Source organism: Oncorhynchus clarkii, chromosome 20 (genome assembly GCF_045791955.1).
Source record: "Oncorhynchus clarkii lewisi isolate Uvic-CL-2024 chromosome 20, UVic_Ocla_1.0, whole genome shotgun sequence".
Lineage (NCBI taxonomy): Eukaryota > Metazoa > Chordata > Actinopteri > Salmoniformes > Salmonidae > Oncorhynchus > Oncorhynchus clarkii.
The window spans coordinates 20,064,649-20,086,457 of NC_092166.1; the positions used below are offsets into that span (position 1 = coordinate 20,064,649).

At 42.5% G+C, this 21,809-nt stretch overlaps 1 protein-coding gene across 4 annotated transcripts in view; it reads right to left on the reverse strand.

The window, feature by feature from the left end:
• The window catches only part of LOC139376066 (nonsense-mediated mRNA decay factor SMG7-like), a 30,707-nt gene extending 9,131 nt beyond the window's left edge, over positions 1-21,576 (reverse strand). Inside the window, exons 1-21 of one of the 4 annotated variants that reach the window (XM_071118218.1) lie at positions 21,189-21,576; positions 19,409-19,440; positions 18,932-19,049; positions 18,507-18,639; positions 17,137-17,308; positions 16,940-17,011; positions 16,641-16,791; positions 16,291-16,426; positions 14,220-14,382; positions 13,742-13,901; positions 13,472-13,542; positions 13,316-13,376; positions 13,072-13,191; positions 12,431-12,848; positions 12,091-12,232; positions 11,788-11,927; positions 11,321-11,560; positions 10,507-10,863; positions 7,116-7,262; positions 6,321-6,407; positions 5,880-6,036 (exon numbers count right to left, since the gene is read on the reverse strand). In XM_071118218.1, the coding sequence (XP_070974319.1) occupies positions 5,880-6,036; positions 6,321-6,407; positions 7,116-7,262; positions 10,507-10,863; positions 11,321-11,560; positions 11,788-11,927; positions 12,091-12,232; positions 12,431-12,848; positions 13,072-13,191; positions 13,316-13,376; positions 13,472-13,542; positions 13,742-13,901; positions 14,220-14,382; positions 16,291-16,426; positions 16,641-16,791; positions 16,940-17,011; positions 17,137-17,308; positions 18,507-18,639; positions 18,932-19,049; positions 19,409-19,440; positions 21,189-21,214 (3,103 nt within the window). In that variant the 5' untranslated portion in view covers positions 21,215-21,576. The remainder of the gene's footprint in view (positions 1-5,879; positions 6,037-6,320; positions 6,408-7,115; positions 7,263-10,506; positions 10,864-11,320; positions 11,561-11,787; positions 11,928-12,090; positions 12,233-12,430; positions 12,849-13,071; positions 13,192-13,315; positions 13,377-13,471; positions 13,543-13,741; positions 13,902-14,219; positions 14,383-16,290; positions 16,427-16,640; positions 16,792-16,939; positions 17,012-17,136; positions 17,309-18,506; positions 18,640-18,931; positions 19,050-19,408; positions 19,441-21,188) is intronic. The other 3 variants (XM_071118219.1, XM_071118220.1, XM_071118221.1) reach the window with 3 other exon arrangements.
• Positions 21,577-21,809: the final 233 nt, after the last annotated feature.

Genomic DNA, 21,809 nt, shown 5'->3' on the forward strand with positions numbered 1-21,809 from the left:
AACTGAGGTTTTTGGATATAAAAATGAACTTGATCGAACAAAACATATATGTATTGTGTAACATTGATTCCTGGGAGTGTCATCTGATGAAGATCGTCAAAGGTTAGTGATTCATTTTATCTATATTTCTGCTTTTTGTGACACCTCTCTTTGGTTGGAAAATGGCTGAATGCTTTCTGTGACAAGTTGCTGACCTAACATAATGATATGTTCTGCTTTCATGGAAAAGCCTTTTTGAAATCGGACACGGTGGTTGGATTAACGAGAAGTGTTTCTTTAAAATGGTGTAAAATACTTGCATGGTTGAGGAATTTTAATTATGAGATTTGTTGTTTTGAATTTGGCGCCCTGCAATTTCACTGGCTGTTGGCGAGGTGGGACGCTAGCGTCCCTAACGATCCCAGAGAGTTTAAATCACGCTACTCCATTATTTTCATCTGTCGGCCCCAGCCCCGGACTCAGGCCCTATGTGTAGATAACCGACCCTCTCTGCCCATTCATTGCCATTTTACCGGTTGTTGTTGTCTTAACCGATTAGCGGTTGTTGTCTTACCCGTTGTCTTAGCTAGCTCTCCCAATCAACACCTGTGATTGCTTTATGCCTCGCTTTATGTCTCTCTCAAATGTCAATATGCCTTGTAACCTGTTGTTTAGGTTAGTTATCATTGTTTTAGTTACAATGGAACCCCTAGTTCCACTCATCATACCTCTGAGACCTCCTTTATCCCACCTCCCACACATACGGTGACCTCACTCAGTATAACCAGCATGTCCAGAGATGCAACCTCTCTTATCACTTGGCCTACCTCCGCTGTACCCGCACCCCACCATTCCCGTCTGCACATTATGCCCTGAATCTATTCTACCACGCCCAGAAATCTGCTCCTTTGATTCATTGTGCCCTACGCTCTAGACAACCAGTTTTGATAACCTTTAGCCGTACCCTCATCCTACTCCTCCTCTGTTCCTCGGGTGATGTGGAGGTAAACCCAGGCCCTGTGAATCCCCGGGCATCCTCATTTGTTGACTTCTGTGATCGAAAAAGCCTTGGATTCATGCATGTCAACATCAGAAGCCTCCTCCCTAAGTTTGTTTTACTCACTGCTTTAGCACACTCTGCCAACCCAGATGTCCTACACGCAGTCAGTCAGGAAAGCAAAGGCTAGCTTTTTCAAGCAGTTTTGGGACACTGTAAAGTCCATGGAGAACAAGAGCACCTCCTCCAAGGTGCCCACTGCACTGAGGCTAGGTAACACGGTCACCACCGATAAATCCATGAAATTCTAAAATTTCAATAAGCATCTCTCTACGGCTGGACATGCCTTCCTCTTGGCTACTCCAACCCCGGCCAACAGCTCCACCCCCACTCCGCAGCTACTCACCCGAGCCTCCCCAGCTTCTCCTTGACCCAAATCCAGATAGCAGATGTTCTGAAAGAGCTGCAAAACCTGGACACGCACAAATCAGCTGGGCTAAACAATCTGGACCCTCTCTTCTAAATCAATCCGCTGCCATAGTTGCAACCCCTATTACCAGCCTGTTCAACCTCTTTTGTATTGTCCAAGATCCCTAAAGATTGGAAAGCTGCCGCGGTTATCCCCCTCTTCAAAGGGGGTTACACTCTAGACCCAAACTGCTATAGACCTAGATCTATCCTGCCAGGCCTATCTATCCTGCCAAGTCTTCGAAAGCCAAGTTAATAAACAGATCACTGACCATTTCGAATTTCAGCGTACCTTCTCCGCTGTACAATCCGGTTTCCGAGCCGGTCAAGAGTGCACCTCAGCCACGCTCAAGGTACTAAACGATATCATAACCGCCATCGATAAAAGACAGAACTGTGCAGCCGTCTTCACCGACCTGGCCAAGGCTTTCGAATCTGTCAATCACAACATTCTTATTGGCAGACTCAATATCCTTGGTTTCTCTAACGACTGCCTCGCTTGGTTCACCAACTACTTCTACTGAAGCAACTACTGAACTCAGATAGAGTTCAGTGTGTCAAATCGGAAGGCCTATTGTCCGGACGTCTGGCTGTCTCTATGGGGGTACCACAGGGTTCAATTCTCGGGACGACTCTTTTCTCTGTATATATCAATGATGTAGTTCTTGCTGCGGGTGATTCTTTGATCCACCTCTACGCAGATGACACCATTCTGTATACATCTGGCCCTTCTTTGGACATTTAACTAACCTCCAAATGAGCTTCAATGCCATACAACACTCCTTCCGTGGCCTCCAACTGCTCTTAAAACGCTAGCAAAACCAAATGCATGCTCTTCAACCGTTCGCTGCCCACGTCCGCCCGCTTGTCAGCTCGGGGGTTTGAACTTGCAACCTTTCGGTTACTAGTCTAACGCTCTAACCACTAGGCTACCCTGCCGCCCCAAATACCTAGGTGCCTGGCTAGACTGTAAACTCTCCTTCCAGAATCATATCAAAACATCTCCAATCCAATATCAAATCGGCGTTCTATTCCGCAACAAAGCCTCCTTCACTCACGCCGCCAAACTTACCCTCGTAAAACTGATTATTCTACCGATCCTCGACTTCGGCGATGTCATCTACAAAATAGAATTATCACTATTTTACACACCATCATCTGCTCATCTATCACTCCAATGTTAATCTACTAAATTGTAATTATTTTGCTACTATGGCCCATTTCTTGCCTTTCCTCCTCGTGACATTTGCACACACTGTATATAGACTTTCTTTTTTTCTATTGTGTTAGACTGTACGCTTGTTTATTCCATATGTAACTGAGTTGTTGTTTCTGTCGCACTGCTTTGCTTTATCTTGGCCAGGTCGCAGTTGTAAATGAGAACTTGTTCTCAACTAGCCTACCTAGTTAAATAAAGGTGAAATATTTTTTATTTATATATATATATATATTTTTTTTAAAGTGTCCATAACAGCTTATGGATCCCACTTGGAGAAGGTGAATCAAGCAATGACCAGAAGTCACCAACAGTCCACACCCCTACGTACACCAGAGTCTGATGTTTTATGCTACACAGAGAGCATCATGCAGATGGGTCAGCCCCCAGTACAACTCTATTGCAAGCTTTGGAGAAAGTGCCCCAAAACCACCCCACTGGACTTCTCTCTGTAATCTATCTTCATGAGTGAAGGAAATGGACTGACAACTTCCATTGACTTTACTTTTTAAGTATGCCTGTTGTAACTACCTAGGCACTCTGACATTCATATGGAAGGTATCCTCGCACAACAATTGTGTTCATCAGACCAGGCAAGATTCAGTCATCTCCACCCTGAGAAAATAAATACCAACATACCACACCAGAGCAATGCAAAAAGCATTCCTGAACAAATACGCACATGCTGCAAAAGTTAACTGCTACTTCCTGAGAGAAATGTATCAGTTTGACAGACAAGAGATAAGCAAACAATGGTTAACAGGGCCTACTTAATGAGAGAGTATCCTTGTTCCTCCTTGATGGTGATGACCCAGACCTGATAATGGATTTAAAGAAGCTGAATGGCAAACCACAATCCTTTTGGGAAGAAGTACCAAAGTATTTTAACAAATACACAGCTCAGGTCAGCGATCGCAGACATGTTGAGTACTTGTACTTACCTTTTGCAATCTCAGTTGAAGACTTGTGTGACAGCGGAAAAGCGTCTTCCACCAGAAACTAAAATCCCCTCAATTCAGTGGCAAAGACTGTAGTTCACACCCAAGAATCCATGGTCCGTGTCTGCTCTCCAGTACACAGGAAGGTTTGACCTCAAGTTCATGGCCCAGTCTCGGGTGATAAGGGATATCAAGAAAAAGTGTGTTGCAGTACAGTGGAACTACATTAAGCAGTTTGCCTGCATGTGGCAGAAGGACTGTGAAATGTTGTGTGGATGATAAGGCAACCATCCCTGTCGGAGAACCTGGCCAGCCTATAGGGACCTGTAACAGGCAGACATCCAAGCACTGCTCCTGTTAGTGGGACAGTTCTAGCAGCTGCAGACCATGATTACCACGAGTGGACTTGTACTATTTGTCATGTTGATCCCAGACATTCCAGCATCTCCATCTAGTTCATGTCAATGACAAGGTTTTCCAGTCAACCAGCCCCCTTTCGACACACAGTTCAAAATCTCAGCATCCTCAGAGGAGAAAACTACAGTGCAGATGTCTCTCCCAACAAGTCCATCTTGATCACTCAATCTGATGGTGGGTCAGACCACAGAACCACACACTCCTGTTTGTTTAACTGGATCTTGACATGCTTATCGCCTGTAGAACAGCACCAGGTAAACAGCTGGGACAAGCCTGCCGAGAGAGTTAATTCCCTTCTAAACTTGGGGCTTCAGGGAACAGCCCTGGCTACCCTAACCCCAGGGAGAAGATGGAAGAATCAAATGAGAAGCACGTGAAGAAGAGTAGCACAATGACAAGTCTAAGTGAAAGAGCCACCAAACAACCAGACCTGAGAGAGGCTTTTGAAAAGCGTGTGCATCCTGTTGCAGCTCTTGTGATTGGTCGGTTTGAGCGCCTGGAGAGGAACACACGTAGAAGTACATCAGCCCACAACACAGGAAGAAATTGCCAAAATTCAACATCATTGATACAGAAGTTGACATGATGCATGACCTCAGCAGAAAAGGCCTAGACAAGGAACAGTACAACAAGCAATTCCAGGACAGTCATTTCAAGATGTCCTCCACATTTGCCAGAAGAACAATTTAAGAACTGAAGGTTTGTGCCTGATCCAACATTGACAGTGGACAAACGTGAGCACCAGCCATGTGACGATCTGTACAGCCTGGACACCACTGACAAGGATATTCCTTCTCTGACACCAAATATAGAAAATGTAAAGAGGAGTGCTGCCATGGTCAGTGCAAAGGTGAGAGCAACCATCAACTGTGTTGAATGTGAGAACCCAAGGTGCTTGTATGGCTGTCTAAAGAACAGAAAGCAATCCAACGCATTCGGGATGAGACATTTTTTACAAGTGGTTCAAAGATTTTCAAAGAAGACAATCCATATCATGAGCAGATAGTTGCTTTCAAGGGGCTAACCTGTGCAATGCAAGTGGAGACGCAGTATTATTCAACAATCAGTGTCATTCCCAGATGTGTGTCCATTGTGGATGTCTAGATGTTCTTGAGGGGGAAAGAGGTTGTGAGGCTCAAACAAGAATTCCAACATGTCAGGCCAATGAGCCAAGTGTGTAAGCAAGAAGGAAAGCAGTTCATTAAGAGAGCTCCAATAAATAAATAAAAATAAATGAACATGCTAGAGACCAGAATAAACATGAAATAAAGCACAAAGCAGACCATGCTGTTGAACAGTAAAAAGCAGCAGGTGATTGTGCTATTGCCTCTGACCACAGAACATTGGAGGTAATTTTTTATTTCCAGATGAGTCTACATGTTGAATCGCCATGGTTTGTTGACACCCAGTAGGTGATCTACTGCACACAGCCAACATTAGCTATGGTGTCTTGTGAAGATGTTCTTGATTTTGAGTTATTTTAATTTTCTATCAGGAATAAAGAAAAGTTATAGCTCTCATTGTATTTCATTTCTCATGATTATAGCACTAACATCTGCATTATTTTTAAGAAAAACAGTGTAAGTTTTCACATGGAATAATATAGCTATTGAAGCTCACATTCTGCCCAGAGCCTGTACAAACTGCCCAGGACAATGTGGTAAAGTACTGTTATTCCTTATCCACTTAATGTTTTATTTTCCCCTCGCCTCACTTTTCTAGGGGAAAAAGCCATTAAAACAGTTTATCAATTTTGACTGGCCCAAGCGTGTTAATTAACACTAACAGGGGTGCTGTTGTGATGTTATGGACAGCTTGGTGTGAGGGGGGGGGGGGGGGGGGGGGGGGGAGCGGCAGCAGGTACCTGAGCTGGCAGGAAGGGATGGGGACCATGGAGTTCCTTCAAACAGGGAGTAGAGAGAAGGTTCCTGGTGAAGCATGGGAGTGTCGGGCTTGGGGTTGGGAGCCATGTTCTTCCCATAGGCCTGGCTGAAAATGCTGTTGTTTTGATAGGAACTCTCCTAAAACAAGAACAAAAATACACAAATTAGGCCTTTGTCATACGATCAAATGCCAGTCATACATACCCCTTTAGTTAACATTAAACATGGCATTTAAAACTCAACTGGTATTTCAGAGCAAACATACTTAAAAAGAAGCTCAGTGAGACTTCATCTACAAATCTGGCTCAGAGTGACCTTAAACCACTGCATGTGAGATGCTGCAGACATTTTCATTTTCAACAAACAGCAGTCAAAACAAGTATAGGGGCAGGACGGAGCTTTTCCCATGCATACATACGGACCTGAATTGGGAACCCAGATAAGGGCATGAGAGAAGATGACTGGCCCATCACCTCAGAGCCACTTTCCATTCTTGACTGACTTGGCAACTATAGGAGAGAGTTGGGGAAAACAGTTACAGTATCAGATGTGTTAACTAATAGCTTCTGATGAATGTAATTTATTCCATCAGCACAGTCTCCCAAGTCGACGCTGCAGGTGTTTGTATGTTTGCTATTAATACTGATAGGGTTGAAATTTACACAACATGTAATCCCAGTTACAGTTTGTTCAACCTGATCAAGTACAAAATGTCTGTTTCTCTCATTTTGGATAATGTAGGCATGCCTACAACATTTTACAGGAATTCTGCATAGACAACATTTAGCCTAATCCTCCAAAAATGCACAGTGACTGCTCAGAAGTACTGGGTGTATTTCTGTTAACATAGAATAAGGAACAAAACCACACAATCATATAAACACTAGCCTGGAAAAACACACGTACAGATTCTGAACTCTTATTTAACATATAAGCCTTACAGTATTTAAATGAGCCATATCCCTCCCACTTAAGTATTCTACTCACATCCCAGACAATGCTGCTTAAAACTAGTTGTAAAGGTGAATCTGGGCCTGTATTCATAAAGCGCCTCATGAGTACTGACCCTGAATCAGGTCCCCCCCCCCCGTACATGTAATCTTACTCATTGTGTTCTAAAACTGATCCTAGATCAGCAGGCTTTATGAATACGTGTCCTGATGTTTAACATGCTGGTTAAGCCAGGGGGATTACATTAAGAGAAATTAACTACGTACAAATATATTTCGTCCTGGAGCAGTACTAAGAGGGCCAGCCAAGGCCTGGTAGAAACCATGAGGCTTAGTAAAGGCCAGCTCTTCCTCCTCCTCAAAATCTGATATACTTTTTAACAGGTCTGGAGGCAGAAGAGGGGAGCTCTTGTCCTAGTGAGAGAATGAAGCAAAAAAGAATGGAAGGAAAAAAGAAACAGAAAAGGTAAGCCAGTAAGAAATAGGTTGGCAAAGGGATAAGTTACCCAAAGATGTGGAGAAGCCAGTAAAAAGGTAGAAAAAAAGACAGGCCTAGTTTTCCAAATATACACTGGGTTTATGAGTCTAATTTACCAAAGGTATTATATAAACCCATACATTGCAGTTGGAGTTGTTCAAGTATAACAATTTGACACCAATGTAAGATGCTGGAGATTAATCATACAACCAGATAGTATTACAACTTTCAAATTCCTTCCTAGTCAAGTCGAACACCTTAGAAAAAAATGAAAATGAGGCCAAAACAGAAGTGGGAGGAACCTGCAAGCATTATGTAACACTACATAAGAACAACATACAGTTGAAATCGGAGGTTACATACACTTAGGTTGGAGTCATTAAAACTCATTTTTCAACCACTCCACACATTTCTTGTTAACAAACTAGTTTTGGAAAGTCGGTTAGGACATCTACTTTGTGCATGACAAGTAATTTTTCCAACAATTGTTTAGACAGATTATTTCCCTGTATCACATTTCCAGTGGGTCAGAAGTTTACATACACTAAGTTGATTGTGCCTTTAAACAGCTTGGAAAATTCCAGAAAATGATGTCCTGTGGAGGTGTACCTGTGTCCCTTGATGTATTTCAAGGCCTACCTTCAAACTCAGTGCCTCTGTGCTTGACATCATGGGAAAATCAAAATAAATCAGCCAAGACCTAGAAATTGTAGACCTCCACACGTCTGGTTCATCCGTTGGAGCAATTTCCAAACGCCTGAAGGTACCACGTTCATCTGTACAAACAATAATACGCAAGTATAAACACTATGGGACCACGCAGCCGTCGAACCGCTCAGGAAGGAGAAGCGTTCTGTCTCCTAGAGATTAACGTACGTTGGTGCAAAAAGTGCAGATCAATCCCAGAACAACAGCAAAGGACCTTGTGAAGATGCTGGAGGAAGATGCTGGAGGAAAAAAGTATCTATATCCACAGTAAAACACGTCCTATATCGACATAACCTGAAAGTCCGCTCAGCAAGGAAGAAGCCACTGCTCCAAAACTGCCATAAAAAAGGCCAGACTACGGTTTGCAACTGCACATGAGGACAAAGATTGTACTTTTCGGAGAAATGTCCTCTGGTCTGATGAAACAAAAATAGAACTGTTTGGCCATAATGACCATCGTTATGTTTGAAGTAAAAAGGGGGAGGCTTGCAAGCCGAAGAACACCATCCCAACCGTGAAGCACGGGAGAGGCAGCATAATGTTGTGGGGGTGCTTTGCTGCAGGAGGGACTGGTGCACTTCACAAAATAGATGGCATCGTGAGGAAGGACAATTATGTGGATATATTAAAAGCAACATCTCAAGACATCGGTCAGGAAGTTAAAGCTTGGTCGCAAATGGGTCTTCCAAATGGACAATGACCCCAAGCATACATCCAAAGTTGTGGAAAAATGGCTTAAGGACAACAAAGCCAAGGTATTGGAATGGCCATCACAAAGCCCTGACCTCAAACCTATAGAAAATTTGTGGCCAGAACTGAAAAAGCATGTGCGAGCAAGGAGGCCTACAAACATGACTCCAGTTCCACCAGCTCTGTCAGGAGGAATGGGCCAAAATTCACCCAACTTATTGTGGGAAGATTGTGGAAGGCTACCTGAAACGCTTGACCCAAGTTAAACAATTTAAAGGAAATGTTACCAAATACTAATTGAGTGTATGTAAACTTCTGACCAACTGGGAATGTGATGAAAGAAATGAAAGCTAAAATAAATAATTTTTCTATTATTCTGACATTTCACATTCTTAAAATAAAAGTGGTGATCCAACTGACCTAAGACAGGGAATTTTTACTAGGATTAAATGTCAGGAATTGTGAAAAACTGAGTTTAAATGTATTTGGCTAAGGTGTATGTAAACTTCCGACTTCAACTGTAGCTCCCAATCGGTTGCACAAACAACCAACAAGTATGGTCAGTCCAGTAACAGATCTTTAAAACCTACACGCTGGACATATTTCCTGTGGGTCCAGGACAGGATTTCCGAAGCATACACCAGGCCAATAAATGAGTCCAGCGAGACCCAATGGACTCAAATCCAACATTTAGTGTTGAGTAGGCTAATAGCATAGGCATCATATAGCCCAATACGCATCCTCTCAGCACTTTGTTACAACAGTAACACCATCCATACACCAAATCGTAAAACACACTAAAGAATTGTAAATATTTTTTACAAATAAATAAACATAAACTAGGGTTCCATCCAATTGGCGACAGATGATTTATGTGAATATTCTAAAATCCGCATTAAAAACACACGCGCATTTTACCACCAGAGATGCGTTTCCATCAAATAGACTTGTTGAGGATAAAAGGTTGTGTGTGATGACATAGAGCACATAAAAATACCTTCTACGGTTAAATTCCCATGTATGAAATTTAAAAAAACAAGTTAATCGGGTGTCCGTTGTATTTTCAACTCTGATGATTTTCGCACAAAAAATGTTGCGTTAGATAGCAAGTGTGTCCACTCTGGTATTGGCAAGTGCGCTCTAGCCAACAGCTCGCAGATACAGTGGGGATAGGCCTTTAACCAACATGAGATTATTGTGGAGAAAAGAGCAAGATCATTTTTATTTGTCAAATGACAGCCAAGCAAGCAGCGATGATCATGTCACCAGAATAAGACCCTCGATATTTATTGGAATGAAGCATGAAGCTCATCACCTTGTACTTTCACAACTTATTTCATCTGTAGTCTAATAAACTGCATACTTTCCCGAAGTAGTGGGAGGACCACGTCCTCGCATGACTCCAAGTTTACTTAAAATATTGATTTAATAATCATCATCATATCGCACATAATTAATTTTAACAAAAAAATCCCACCTCGTCTAGCGTATTTTGTTTTGAGTTTACAGGCAAATATTCTGTTTCCATCAGGACTGTCATGACTTTTATCCGCCATATACTTTACTCACAACAAAGGTTGGCTGGAACTGGTTATAGAAAAGAAAGAGCATAAGACCAAACCTATTCCACAACCCTTCCTTCTCCTTAAACTCTCCATTCCCTAATTTGCAGTGTTTAGTCCCAAATGGAACCTGGTCAAAAGTAGGGCACTAAATAAGGAATATAGTGCCATTTGGGATGCAACTTAGGTCTAGGTGGTTGAGGAGTACACCAAGACTCACCTCAAAAGGAGGCCCTCTGGGTGTGTTGTCCTGGTCTGGGTGGAAGGCCCCGGGGGGCAGCCGCTTGCCCATCCTCTCCCCCACCATCGGTCTGTTATCCCCCATACGGTAGGAAGGGTCCCAGTAAAAATCCTGCATTTTAACATCCGGGTACTTCATCTTCTTGTCCATGCTGTTCGGCTGGGGCACCGTCTGCATGGCGTACTGCTGTTGCTCAAAGAGCTTGAGGGGGTCCTGGGGGCTTCCCATGTAGTAGGGCTGCTTGACAGGCATCTGCATGGCCTGCATCTTCTGCATGGTGGGCTGGGTCTGGTGCTGCTGGCCCCACATCTGTCCAGCCTGATCTACCTGCATGTACTGTTGGTCAGGAGGAAAACAGGACACTTGTCAAAAAAAAATCCCTGCAGCACAACACACTAAAACAGTCCATCTATGCAGGAAAAACATGACGCCCGTCATACATTTCAAGTTGCAGCGCAAAACAGTAAAACTGCCTCTAACAGACAAGCTCATTAATTCCGGCAGAAAACTTTTTTTTATTATTTTATTTTAAAAAAATCTTTATTTAACTAGGCAAGTCAGTTTAGAACACATTCTTATTTTCAATGACGGCCTAGGAACAGTGGGTTAACTGCCTGTTCAGGGGCAGAACAACAGACCTTTACCTTGTCAGGTCAGGGATTCGATCTTGCAACCTTTCGGCTACAAGTCCAATGCTCTATCCTGTAAATAACCATTCTGGCTTTCAACAGACTGGACTGATGTTATCTATTAGTATCTTACCAGACCAGAACCATTGTGATCTATAATTTACCTGCTGCATCCCTGGATGGTGAGGTGGGCTTTTGCCCAGCTGTACTGGCTGCACAGGCTTGGTGGGTGACTGCTGCTGTTGGACAAGAGCCTGGACCTGGAGCTGCACCTGCTGCATGGTCTGAGAAGGCTGTTGCTGGGGCTGGCCCTGGGGGGCCCCTTGGTTCATCGCCCCTGGCACTGACGGCCTCTGCTGGCTGTATGGAATGTGCGACGGCTTCCCAGTCTGAACCTGCACCTGCTGGATGCCATGAAAAATACTTCTTTATGGTATCGTTGTTTGGTTCTAAGCACATTTGTATATGTTTGCACAAGAGGATCAGGGGGTGGTTTTCCAAATTAAACATAGCCCTGGACTAAAAGTCATTTTCAATGGAGATTCTGCATTAAAAGTCATTTTAAATCCAGGATTAGGCTTAATCTGTGTCCGCTATTCTGGCCCTTAGAGTTGAGCATGTCTCCCTTTACCTGCTGGGCACCGGGCTGCTGAGGGTGGGAGGCCGACTGCAGGAACGGCCCGGGGACAGACATGCCCGTAGAGAAGGTAAAGCCCGGATTCATGGAGAACGCCACAGGAGGAGGGATCACATAGGCCGGAGGGGGGAAACCTGGAAAGATCAAGTTAATTTAATTTATTCACATGGCAGAATACAATTGAACTGCAAACAGTTTCAACATAAAACAGAGAAGGTTATTCACTACTCTTAGATCTAAAAATCTTTTAAGTGTAAAACTTTTCAATCTAGGCACTATGAAAGGTTGTGCTAGTACCTTGTCGGCTGGGCAGTGGAGGGAAGGCTCCCGGGTGGTGGATGGGGATGAACTGGGAGGAGCAGGTAGTCTGGGTCTGAGTGACTGGAGTCTTCCTGGCCTCAGACACTGGCGTCTTCCTCATATCCGACTGGGCTTTCACCTGCATGAAGACACACAAACTCAGTCAGTAAAGTACTTAAGCCTTCAACCACAATAAACATGTCTGAATCCCAAAGGGCACTCAGTGGGCCCTGGTCAAAAGTAATGCATTCCATAGGGGGTAGGGTGCTATGTGGGATGCATACATACAATCACAGGATATATCCCAACTTAAAGAAAAACAGTTTATTTGTTTGACCTGTTTCCCTGCGTCTGCAGCTTTCTCATGGCTGTTCTTCTTCACCTCACTCTTCCTCTTGCCATCCCTCTTCTGCTCTCCTTTTCCCGGCACCCCGTTGCCTTTGCCGAAGTCCCTCCGTTCCTTCCCTGCCTCCTTCTGGTGGTGATTGCGGCTGGGCTCTCTGCTCTGCTCCCGGGGCTTGATGTTCTCCTTGAAGGTCACCACGGGCCTCTCGCCGATCTCCAACACGCTGTTCTGGGTCTTGCCCATGGACAGGACTGACTTCAGGCCCATGTTGCCCTCGTTGGGGGTCTGCTCACTGTTGGAGGACTCCTGGAGCACAGGGGCATCCTTCTCCTGGGGCTCCTCGATGGCCAATTCCTCGATGTCGGTGATGAACAACAGCAGGCCGTCGCTGACTTTGTACTGAATCAGCCTGAAACATAGTACACACAAGATTATTTTATTATCCAATGTACATGGGAGTCCAAAGCAAACTTGTCTTCTGCTTTATTCCAACCCCTCCAAAATACACAGGCCGTGTGAAATACTGTTGCATCTTTTAAAAGTAAGCAATTATTCAAAGATGGAAACTGCTTTTATATTGTTGTTATGGATGTGGTAGTTCAAAACAGTAATGGGTAGAGAGGAAGACACACCCTGGCTGGTTGTCTGCCACCCATTTCCCCAGGCTGATGAGCCTCTGATGACGGGCACGGACTGGCAGACCCTCCTTGTCCACAGCAACACCCTGGTGGCCTTTAGTGAAGTCAAGGGTCCTGGAAAAGGAGTACACCAAAATGGGTGGCAGACCATGGTTAATACACTAAAACATGGTATGCACACAACGACACATTCTATATGGAAGAGAGGCTGAGCCAAAAGGGGATGTACTGTATGTACCGTAGCGCTGGCCTGAGAGCCAAAAACCCCTGCAGTTCAAACTCCTCTGGAAGTGGAGTCACTGGAAGAGAGAGGTAAGGGACATTATTTAGAGACAATCAACAAAAAGTTAAACAAATTTGTATATCAAAAGCAGAGATATCGAATGGCCATTACTTGATGCACAGGAAACATCCTCTTCCTTTGGTTGGAAACTGTTCAGAATGGACACCAGCCAAGGCCAAACACTAAGGTGAAATAAGAGCAAAATCTTGTTTAACTAAATGTAGACAATACAAAACCACATTCAAAAGTATTACTGCTATTACTAAGATCTAAAAGAAAAAAGTCCAAAACAAATAAACACGCTACAACACCAGACAGGCAGAATGTATCTAAACACCTAGAGGGAAAACAGTGACATTGAAAGAGAAAAGATACACATACTACTGTCGTCTGTCCACGGCACCGTCCTGAAAAACGGTAGGTCGTAGTTTGAGCCAGTCCAGGGACACCTTGATGGCTGGCAATGGACATTCTCCCATGATCTCCTCTCCTCGGTTCTTGTTCAGCAGTGCTCGGCTACACATGACACCAAGAAATGACACTGTGGGAAAGGAAGAGGGCCTTAAAACACCAACAACAACCTGGCTCCTTGAATCATTCCAATTCCATAGAGAGTGAGGTCGAGGAAAGAGAAACAGATCATCTGATAGTGGGGCCGTGAGAAAGCACCCTGCAGTTAACACAGTTCAATCTAAGATAACTGATTTGGTAACATCGATAAGTACTTCCAGATTATTTTTTAAAAAGCAAGTAAAACTCCAAATCTAAAAACAGCAGTTGCATAACCACGAACAGCCATGTCATTCACAAGGTAAGATGTATTGTGCATATTGAGAGACAATTGGAGTTGGGGACATACTGAAGAGACCGAGAAGTTGGAACCAGCCGATTTGCTCCTCGGAGCTGAAGCTCTGGTCGTCTGTTTCATTGCCGAAGTCCCTCAGATGGTGCAGCTCAAACATGTTGATAATTGTTATGTGGACCAGCTGCTGGGAGCTGAAGGCTTTCTGCAGAATCAGCCGCTACAAAAAAACAAGGATGTTTACGCTATTTTCATATGGAATTGGGGTAGCTTCAGACATCTTCGGGCAGTTTCCTGGATACAGATTAAGCCTAGTCCTGAACTAAAAAGTACTTTCAAAGAATATTCTCCAATGAGAATAATTAAGTCCAGGACTAGGCTTAATCAGTGTCCGGGAAACCGGCCCAAAGACTTTCATAGAATGGTACATATCCAAGACCACTATTATCTACGCTTACAGACAGACTTCACAGTATGTTGCCTATTACATTTTTTTTTTAAGTAGATTTTTAAGATCTGCTAATATTTGTTTCAAAACCAATTCAGTCTTTTTTTTGCCACATTCTTGCCGGGATAAGCTTTTCTAATCGCCAGTGCACGGCAAGTTGGAGTAGATATGAGCCTGTGTCTATTTTAATAAATCCATTGAATAAACACCATCAAAGAAATCAATTATTAATTTGTTTTAGGCAGGTCTTAAGAAACATAAGCCTAATAAAATGTATTCAAAATAATAAAATGCCATATTTTGCTTTTAACTATGTTATTAGTCTGTGCAGCCTGAGGAAATCAATAGTTAATTAAACAGACAAGACACACTTAGGCTACCCTGATCACAGTCACAGATTTTATAGTAGGCTATGAATATAAATGAAATATAACACAAAATACAAATAATATTTTTTAACCACACTACTTGAGTCACGGCAACGTGTGGAACCGCTGTCATAAAAAAAGGTAATAATTTATAAACAGAGCCCAAGCTTTTCTGATCCCTGTTTCATCTCTTTCCTACCCTCACTCCACTTTGTTAGGGAGCAGGGTCTTACATTGAGTATACTCATCATCATACCGATAGAAAATAATAGCAATCTATATTTTCCAAAAGCATGCGAGTATCATGTTCATATTTCACAGCCTCCGTGGGCTTTTAGACAGTTGCCTATACGTGGTAGAGCAAAATAATAGGCCTGCTCTTGATTTAGGCTACATTATTGCATGCTAAATGTTTCTGGTCAGTGATGGATGAGGAAACAAATAGATGCGCTTTACCACCTCCACATATTTGCCCAGCCAGAGAATTAACCAAATATACAGACAGATTCAGTGAAACAAAATCACACTGATTGATTAAGTCACAGGCATTTGGTCAGGAGTAGGCCTAGTCTACTAAGCGACTGAAGAGCAAAATAATCCACTTGTTAAATTATACGGAACTAAAATATAAAAACGCAACAATTTAAAAGATTTAGCTGAACAGGGTTTATATAAGGAAATCAGTCAATTGAAATAAATTCATTAGGCCCTAATCTATTGATTTCACGACTGGGCAGGAGCTTAGCCATGGGTGGGCCTGGGAGGGCATAGGCCCACCCACTGGGGAGCCAGGCACAGCCAATCAGATTAAGTTTTCCCCCCCAACAAAAAGGGCTTTATTACAGACATAAATAGTCCTCAGCAGCAGCAGCAACAACAGGAACAGGAATTATATATGGATCCATCTTGTTGAGATTAAGAAAACAGTGCATGAGTGGGCTATGCGAAAACATGGGTGAAGGGACATGCCTTGCAAAGTTTAGAACGGCCAGGAGGATAGTAGTAACGGGCGCTGCCTAGCAACCATCCAAGACCTTAAGAGCATAGTGTGCGTGCCAATGCTGCCTCAGCATTACAGATACATTTCATACTAAACCGTAAGCAGAACATTACTGCAATCATGACCAGGTCATCAGGCAGAAATAAAATAGAGGCTTTGTCGCCAGTAATACCTTTCATCTATAAAGAAAAGTCGGCAAAAAGTTGACAGGATGCTGAAGTTGGTGGAAACACTTCTTGGTTTGAAAGGTATATATCCTTAGTTCCCTTTCACAAAGTATGCAAGGATTTAAACTTTACTTTAAAACATTACCTGAAACTGTTCTTCCAGCTTTTCTCTCAGGTTGTTAAGCTTCTCCAGGCTCTTGCTCAGGTAAACGTGACCATGGAACTTGATGAAGGCCTTGATGAAATCTGACACACTCCACTTTGTTTTGACCTCATCGCGGCTGAGGACGAGACAGGGATTAAGTATACATGGAACAACTTTAACTCCATACACTGTAAACCAGCTGGGTGATATCAACACCAGTTAAGATGGAAATCAAAATGCTCATTAGTCCCATCCCAAATGATGGTTGATAAAGGTGGGAAAATAAATAAAGCTAAACATCTTCAAAAGAGCAATTGAAATGAGGCTACAATAAAAATGCTCAATGATACCTTTCAACAGCTTTAGCGAGAGCTTTCTGCAGGTTGGTGGAGGCTGCAGGGAAAGGGAACTTGACGGCAATGCTCCTGCAGTAGTAGAATATCGTTGTGAGGTGGTCCCCTTTAGAGGAGGCCAGGATGGCCAGCTGATTGTAAGGCTGACCTGTTGGAGGAGAGACATTGACAGATCAACAGAAGACTCCGTATACGGAAATGATTTCCTTGTCAGGTGAAAGAAAAAAAAGCACATTAATGTTGCGTGTGTCAGTAAACAAATACTGTACAGGAAAACTTCTGTATAAAGTACTTACCATTTGAAGGGACAAGTTGAGCTGCGTGTCTGTAATAGGACTCCGCTTGGCTGGTTTGGTTGCGATATCGTGCTGGAAGGGGGGGGGGGGGGGGGGGGGGGGGTAGCGTGTAAGAAAAACTCCTCAAAGCATTGCTTTGACCACAAAATGGTCTGCACAGTTAAATTATTTTGTAGCGATAATGTGACAACACTCACCGATGTCTCCGAGGTGGACGAGACAATGCTGGCAGATATAAGAGCAAGAGCTGGGTTGGGGTTTTACAATGGCGCTGGTGTTGGTCTGTTTATTGCTGATAATTCCAAGCTGAGATGACTTCACACGGCAAGGCAAGTCCACGTTGAACACGGTACACAGCTCCTGTAGTAACTGTTAGAGGCCAGGATCAACTATTATTAAGAGCAGCCGAGTTCTGCCTCATTTTCACATTGTAGATCTTCAAATATAATTTTATGTGTAATGTGTTGACCCCAGTTGAAACTGTCCTGACTTTTGTTATTAAATGTTTGATGTATGAATGTTGTTCTTTTGTATATAATGTTTTCATGTTTAGACAGGAAGCTACAAAAGTATTGGGACAGTGACGTTTCTTGTTGTTTTGGCTCTGTATTCCAGAACTTTGGATTTTAAATTAAACAGTAGACTAAAGAGTAGACTGTCAGCTTTAATTTGGGGTTATTTTCATCCATATCAGGTGAATCATTTAGAAATTACAGCACTTTTTGTACATAGTCCCCTCATCGTAAGGGACAAATTCACGTGTGTATTAAAGTAGTAAAAAGAGTGAGTATTTGATCCCATATTCATAGCACGCAATGAATACATCAAGCTTGTAACTTCTGTTGTACATTGTTCCCTAATCAAAAAAACGTAATAAATAAATTTCAAGCATCATTTTAATTTCTGATGAACATACACTATCCAGTGCATTCGGAAGGTATTCAGACCCTTTGACATTCTCCAAATTTTGTTACGTTAGTCTTATTCTAAATTGTATTAAATGTTTAAAAATTCTCAATCTACACACAATACCCCAAAATGACAAAGTGACATTTCTGCAGCATTGAAGGTACCCAAGAACACAGTGGCCTGTATTTAAATTAAATACATTTGGAACCACCAAGACTCTTCTAGAGCTGGCCAAACTGAGCGATCGGTGGAGAAGGGCCTTGGTCAGTGATGTGACCAAGAATCCGATGGTCACTGACAGAGCTCCTCTGTGGAGATGGGAGAACCTTCCAGAAGGACAACCATCTCCGCAGCACTTTTTTAATATAAACACACATATATTTTTTGGGTTTGTTTATTGCTTTGTCATTATGGGGTGTTGTGTGTTGATTGATGAGGGGAGAAAACAATTTCATCAATTAGGCTGTAATGTAACAAAATGTGGAAAAAGTAAAGGGGTCTGAATATACTGTGTGTACGTGTACACACACACACACACACTTGTTTTTATGGTTATGACATTTTATTTTCATGACTGTCTTCATCCACAAACATCGGTTACGCAGTTATATGGCAATTGTGCCAGCCCTAGTTAGGCTACCTTTTAGTTGCAACTTACTTGTGTGTAGAATCCACTAGCTGCTTCGAGAAATAGGGACAGATTGGCCTGCACCTCACTTCTATTGGGGTTGGCTCGGTTCTTGGCTTGACTCTGTAGTGTTGTTATTTGATTTTTAAAAGCATGGTTCCAGCTGAAAAATAGAGGAAATTAAATACCTTTTAGTTTAATCAAACAGCTGATGATAATCAATCTAATTCCAACAATACAACAGTTGTATTGTGCTTGAATGCAAGCTGACTCACTAAATATATCTACCGTCTTTCTAGTTGTCTTGCAATCTTACAAATATAATTGTATCATTGAGGACTATCTAATTGTTAGGAAGCAAGACTAAGATCCCTAGACCTAGCAAGATAATTGATAGTAGTAGGCAGACTAATCAGTTTCATAACATAATCAATATAATGTAAACTGGGGCTTACAGATCTTGCTCCACTTTCTTGTCCAAAGCATACTCCAGATCAGTCACCAGCATCTTCTGGTACAAGTCCTGAAGCGCTTGCCTTGAAGTCCAGACCTCTGCTGCACCAAGCTTAAAATCTAGGGTTAAAGATGACACTCACTGATCTTTTATACACTTCAGATGGATACTAAACCACTAGAAAGAGATTATATTTCTATAGGCTAAACATCAGTCATCAAATAGGACTTCAACAGTGAGACTATTCATAGATACCATGGGATACATATGCAGAATATGACAAATTAATATGCAATCCCTGTCCCGGCTGTGGGGATTATCAACATCCAAAAACAGACAAATATAAAAGCTTTCAAGAACAAAAATTTCGACATTAAGAGAAGATATAACCAAAAGCAATACTGTCTGCAATTCATACTCTATATGCAGGGGTTGATGATTAAAACAAAGCAAGCCCAAATTTGAGGTGTGAACATACCTGTCATGTCAGCCTTCAGGGCCTCTGCCTGCCTGCTCGGTTGTAAACAAACAAAAGAGGCGGCAAGCTAAGTCAATCAATACAGACCCACTGAGAACCACATCTTACGACGCTACCTAGTATAAACCATAATGAATTAAGATCCGTGTATTGGATATTTAAAAAGATTAACATGAAAACTATGGGGATTAACGACAGGGTGTGCTAGTCCTCTGCCACTAATTCCTAAACTCAATCCAACATGTAACAGGAGATTGTATGTGGTTTGACATGCTGGAAAGGGATAGGCTAAAAACTACAGATACTACTAGTTTCAATGGAAACTAAGCACTATTTGCCAGAAAACAGGAGGAAACATATGTTTTCGTCTTACGTAATAGACTACTTCTCATGATCACATCTTTCCATCGCCAATAGAATGCATTATTGGATTACTATGGATTCAAATGATACAATACTACTGGTATCTCGTAAACTAAGCAGGATTGGCCATATACTGTTGTTATTATCCTTCACCGTGTAGCTCAATGGTCGGGCTAGGGATGAAGAATACTAATATACAGGGCTCGCGCTACCAGTGTAGGGGGTGAAGTGTTTCTGCTCCTGTATTTCTTAAAGCACGATTTGCTCTAACATCCCAATATCTGTCAACCAAATATTAGCCAATTGCTCTCTGTTATAACAAAGGACCTGTATATTTTCATAAAAACAGCAAATTATTGGTTTCATTTCGTGAGACATGCACAGTGAATTGTCAATCCAGCAAACTCGCACTCAAACAGGCCAAACTGGAATGCATGTATACCAAATTTAATCTAGCGTTAGCCAAAGACTGTCACCAGTCGCTGGCTGGCTACGACTTTAGATTGCTTATAGTGGATGAATCTATGGTTACATTTGGCTTGCTGACTTTACTTGGCGTTTGATTTACAACATCCTTGCCTGGATAATCCAATGTCACTGACACTGGTCTGAGCTGCTAGGTAACGTTCTGCTAAAGCCAAGGCCCATGTAGCCAGCCATTTAAAAAATATATATTGTTAGTAATCATTGTGGATATAAAAGGTACACTGCAGTGACTAACGTTAGCTAACTAATCCAGTTTAGCTAGATAAATGGTAGACATCCGGACTCAGGTTGACATCCATTAGCTAACTAGCTACCAAGCTAGAAACGACATGCCCAGCAGGCTAACGTTAGCTAACTACCAAACAAGGGCAGGGGCGCTACTAGGTTAGCTAGCTAACGGCTGCCTATGATTAAACTAGTTATCCGATCGCTAAGTAACGCGCTCGAGAATTAACTTAGTAACGTTAGCTAGCTATCAATTTTCCTTACGACACATACTACTTCCATTCATTTGCTATGGAAATGACCATAATGGTTAGTAAAAACTTGGCTAACGTGTTATCGTTTCGACCGAGCAAGCTAACGTTAACTAGCTAGTCACCCTAACGTTACTAGCGAGCTAGAAAACTGTGTACTTTAGCTCACTAACATGCTAGCAGTAACACCCATAGCTAATAACTGACCCTACTCACAGTCACAGACGTTTTTAACACGAATAAACAACAAGGATGGCACCTATAGTGAAATTCCGTTCAAATAGGTAACATTAGCTGCTAGCTCAAATAACGCGTTTTCCTGTGTTGTGCGTTGCTAGCTAACGCTGCTGGCTAATTAGCTAGACAGAACGAACATTTATGGCGATAGCGCAAATAAGATTAAGCAGTAGGTGAGAAGGGAAAAAAACGTATAAAATGTAGAATTTCAAATTTACCGTAAATATTGGGCGCAGAGGTTCATCCTGTCCGATCGCCGGTCTTTAGACAACGACTGGTCCAAAAGCAAGCGCTACTCCCGGCGCCATATTGTTCGTCACTCTGTCACTAACAGAGCCACCGGCCCAGTTGCTGCGTTCTTGACAACTCTGAAACTCAAAAACCTCTGAGTTAAAAATTTGCGTATGGTTTTTGTGTAGAGCTTCCTATTGGTTGATTCTGATACATTCCGAGTGGGAAACTCTGACCAAATCTTTCTACGAGTTTCCAAGTTGGAATGGCCGAGTTCCAAGCTGCTGTGAACGTGGTAAATGTACACTATGCAAATTCTGAGCGGCACAAGGTATGGTCAAGTTTTGTTTCAAGCCAGTGGGCCTGCCTCGCGGTCACACTGACCTACAATAATATATCAATTCTGACCTCAATTGCCTTGGGCGGAATTAGGAAAATTATCAACATGTACCTAGGCTAACTAGGTTAACCTAGGTTAACTAAGAGGTTAATTATAGGCTATACTAGAATGGAATCACCCAGACATTTACAGTTCGATTGCCTTTTTCACATCACAAGTCGAGTCAACTTTGCCATAAGGGTCCTGACCTCTTGGCAGATATATTAGG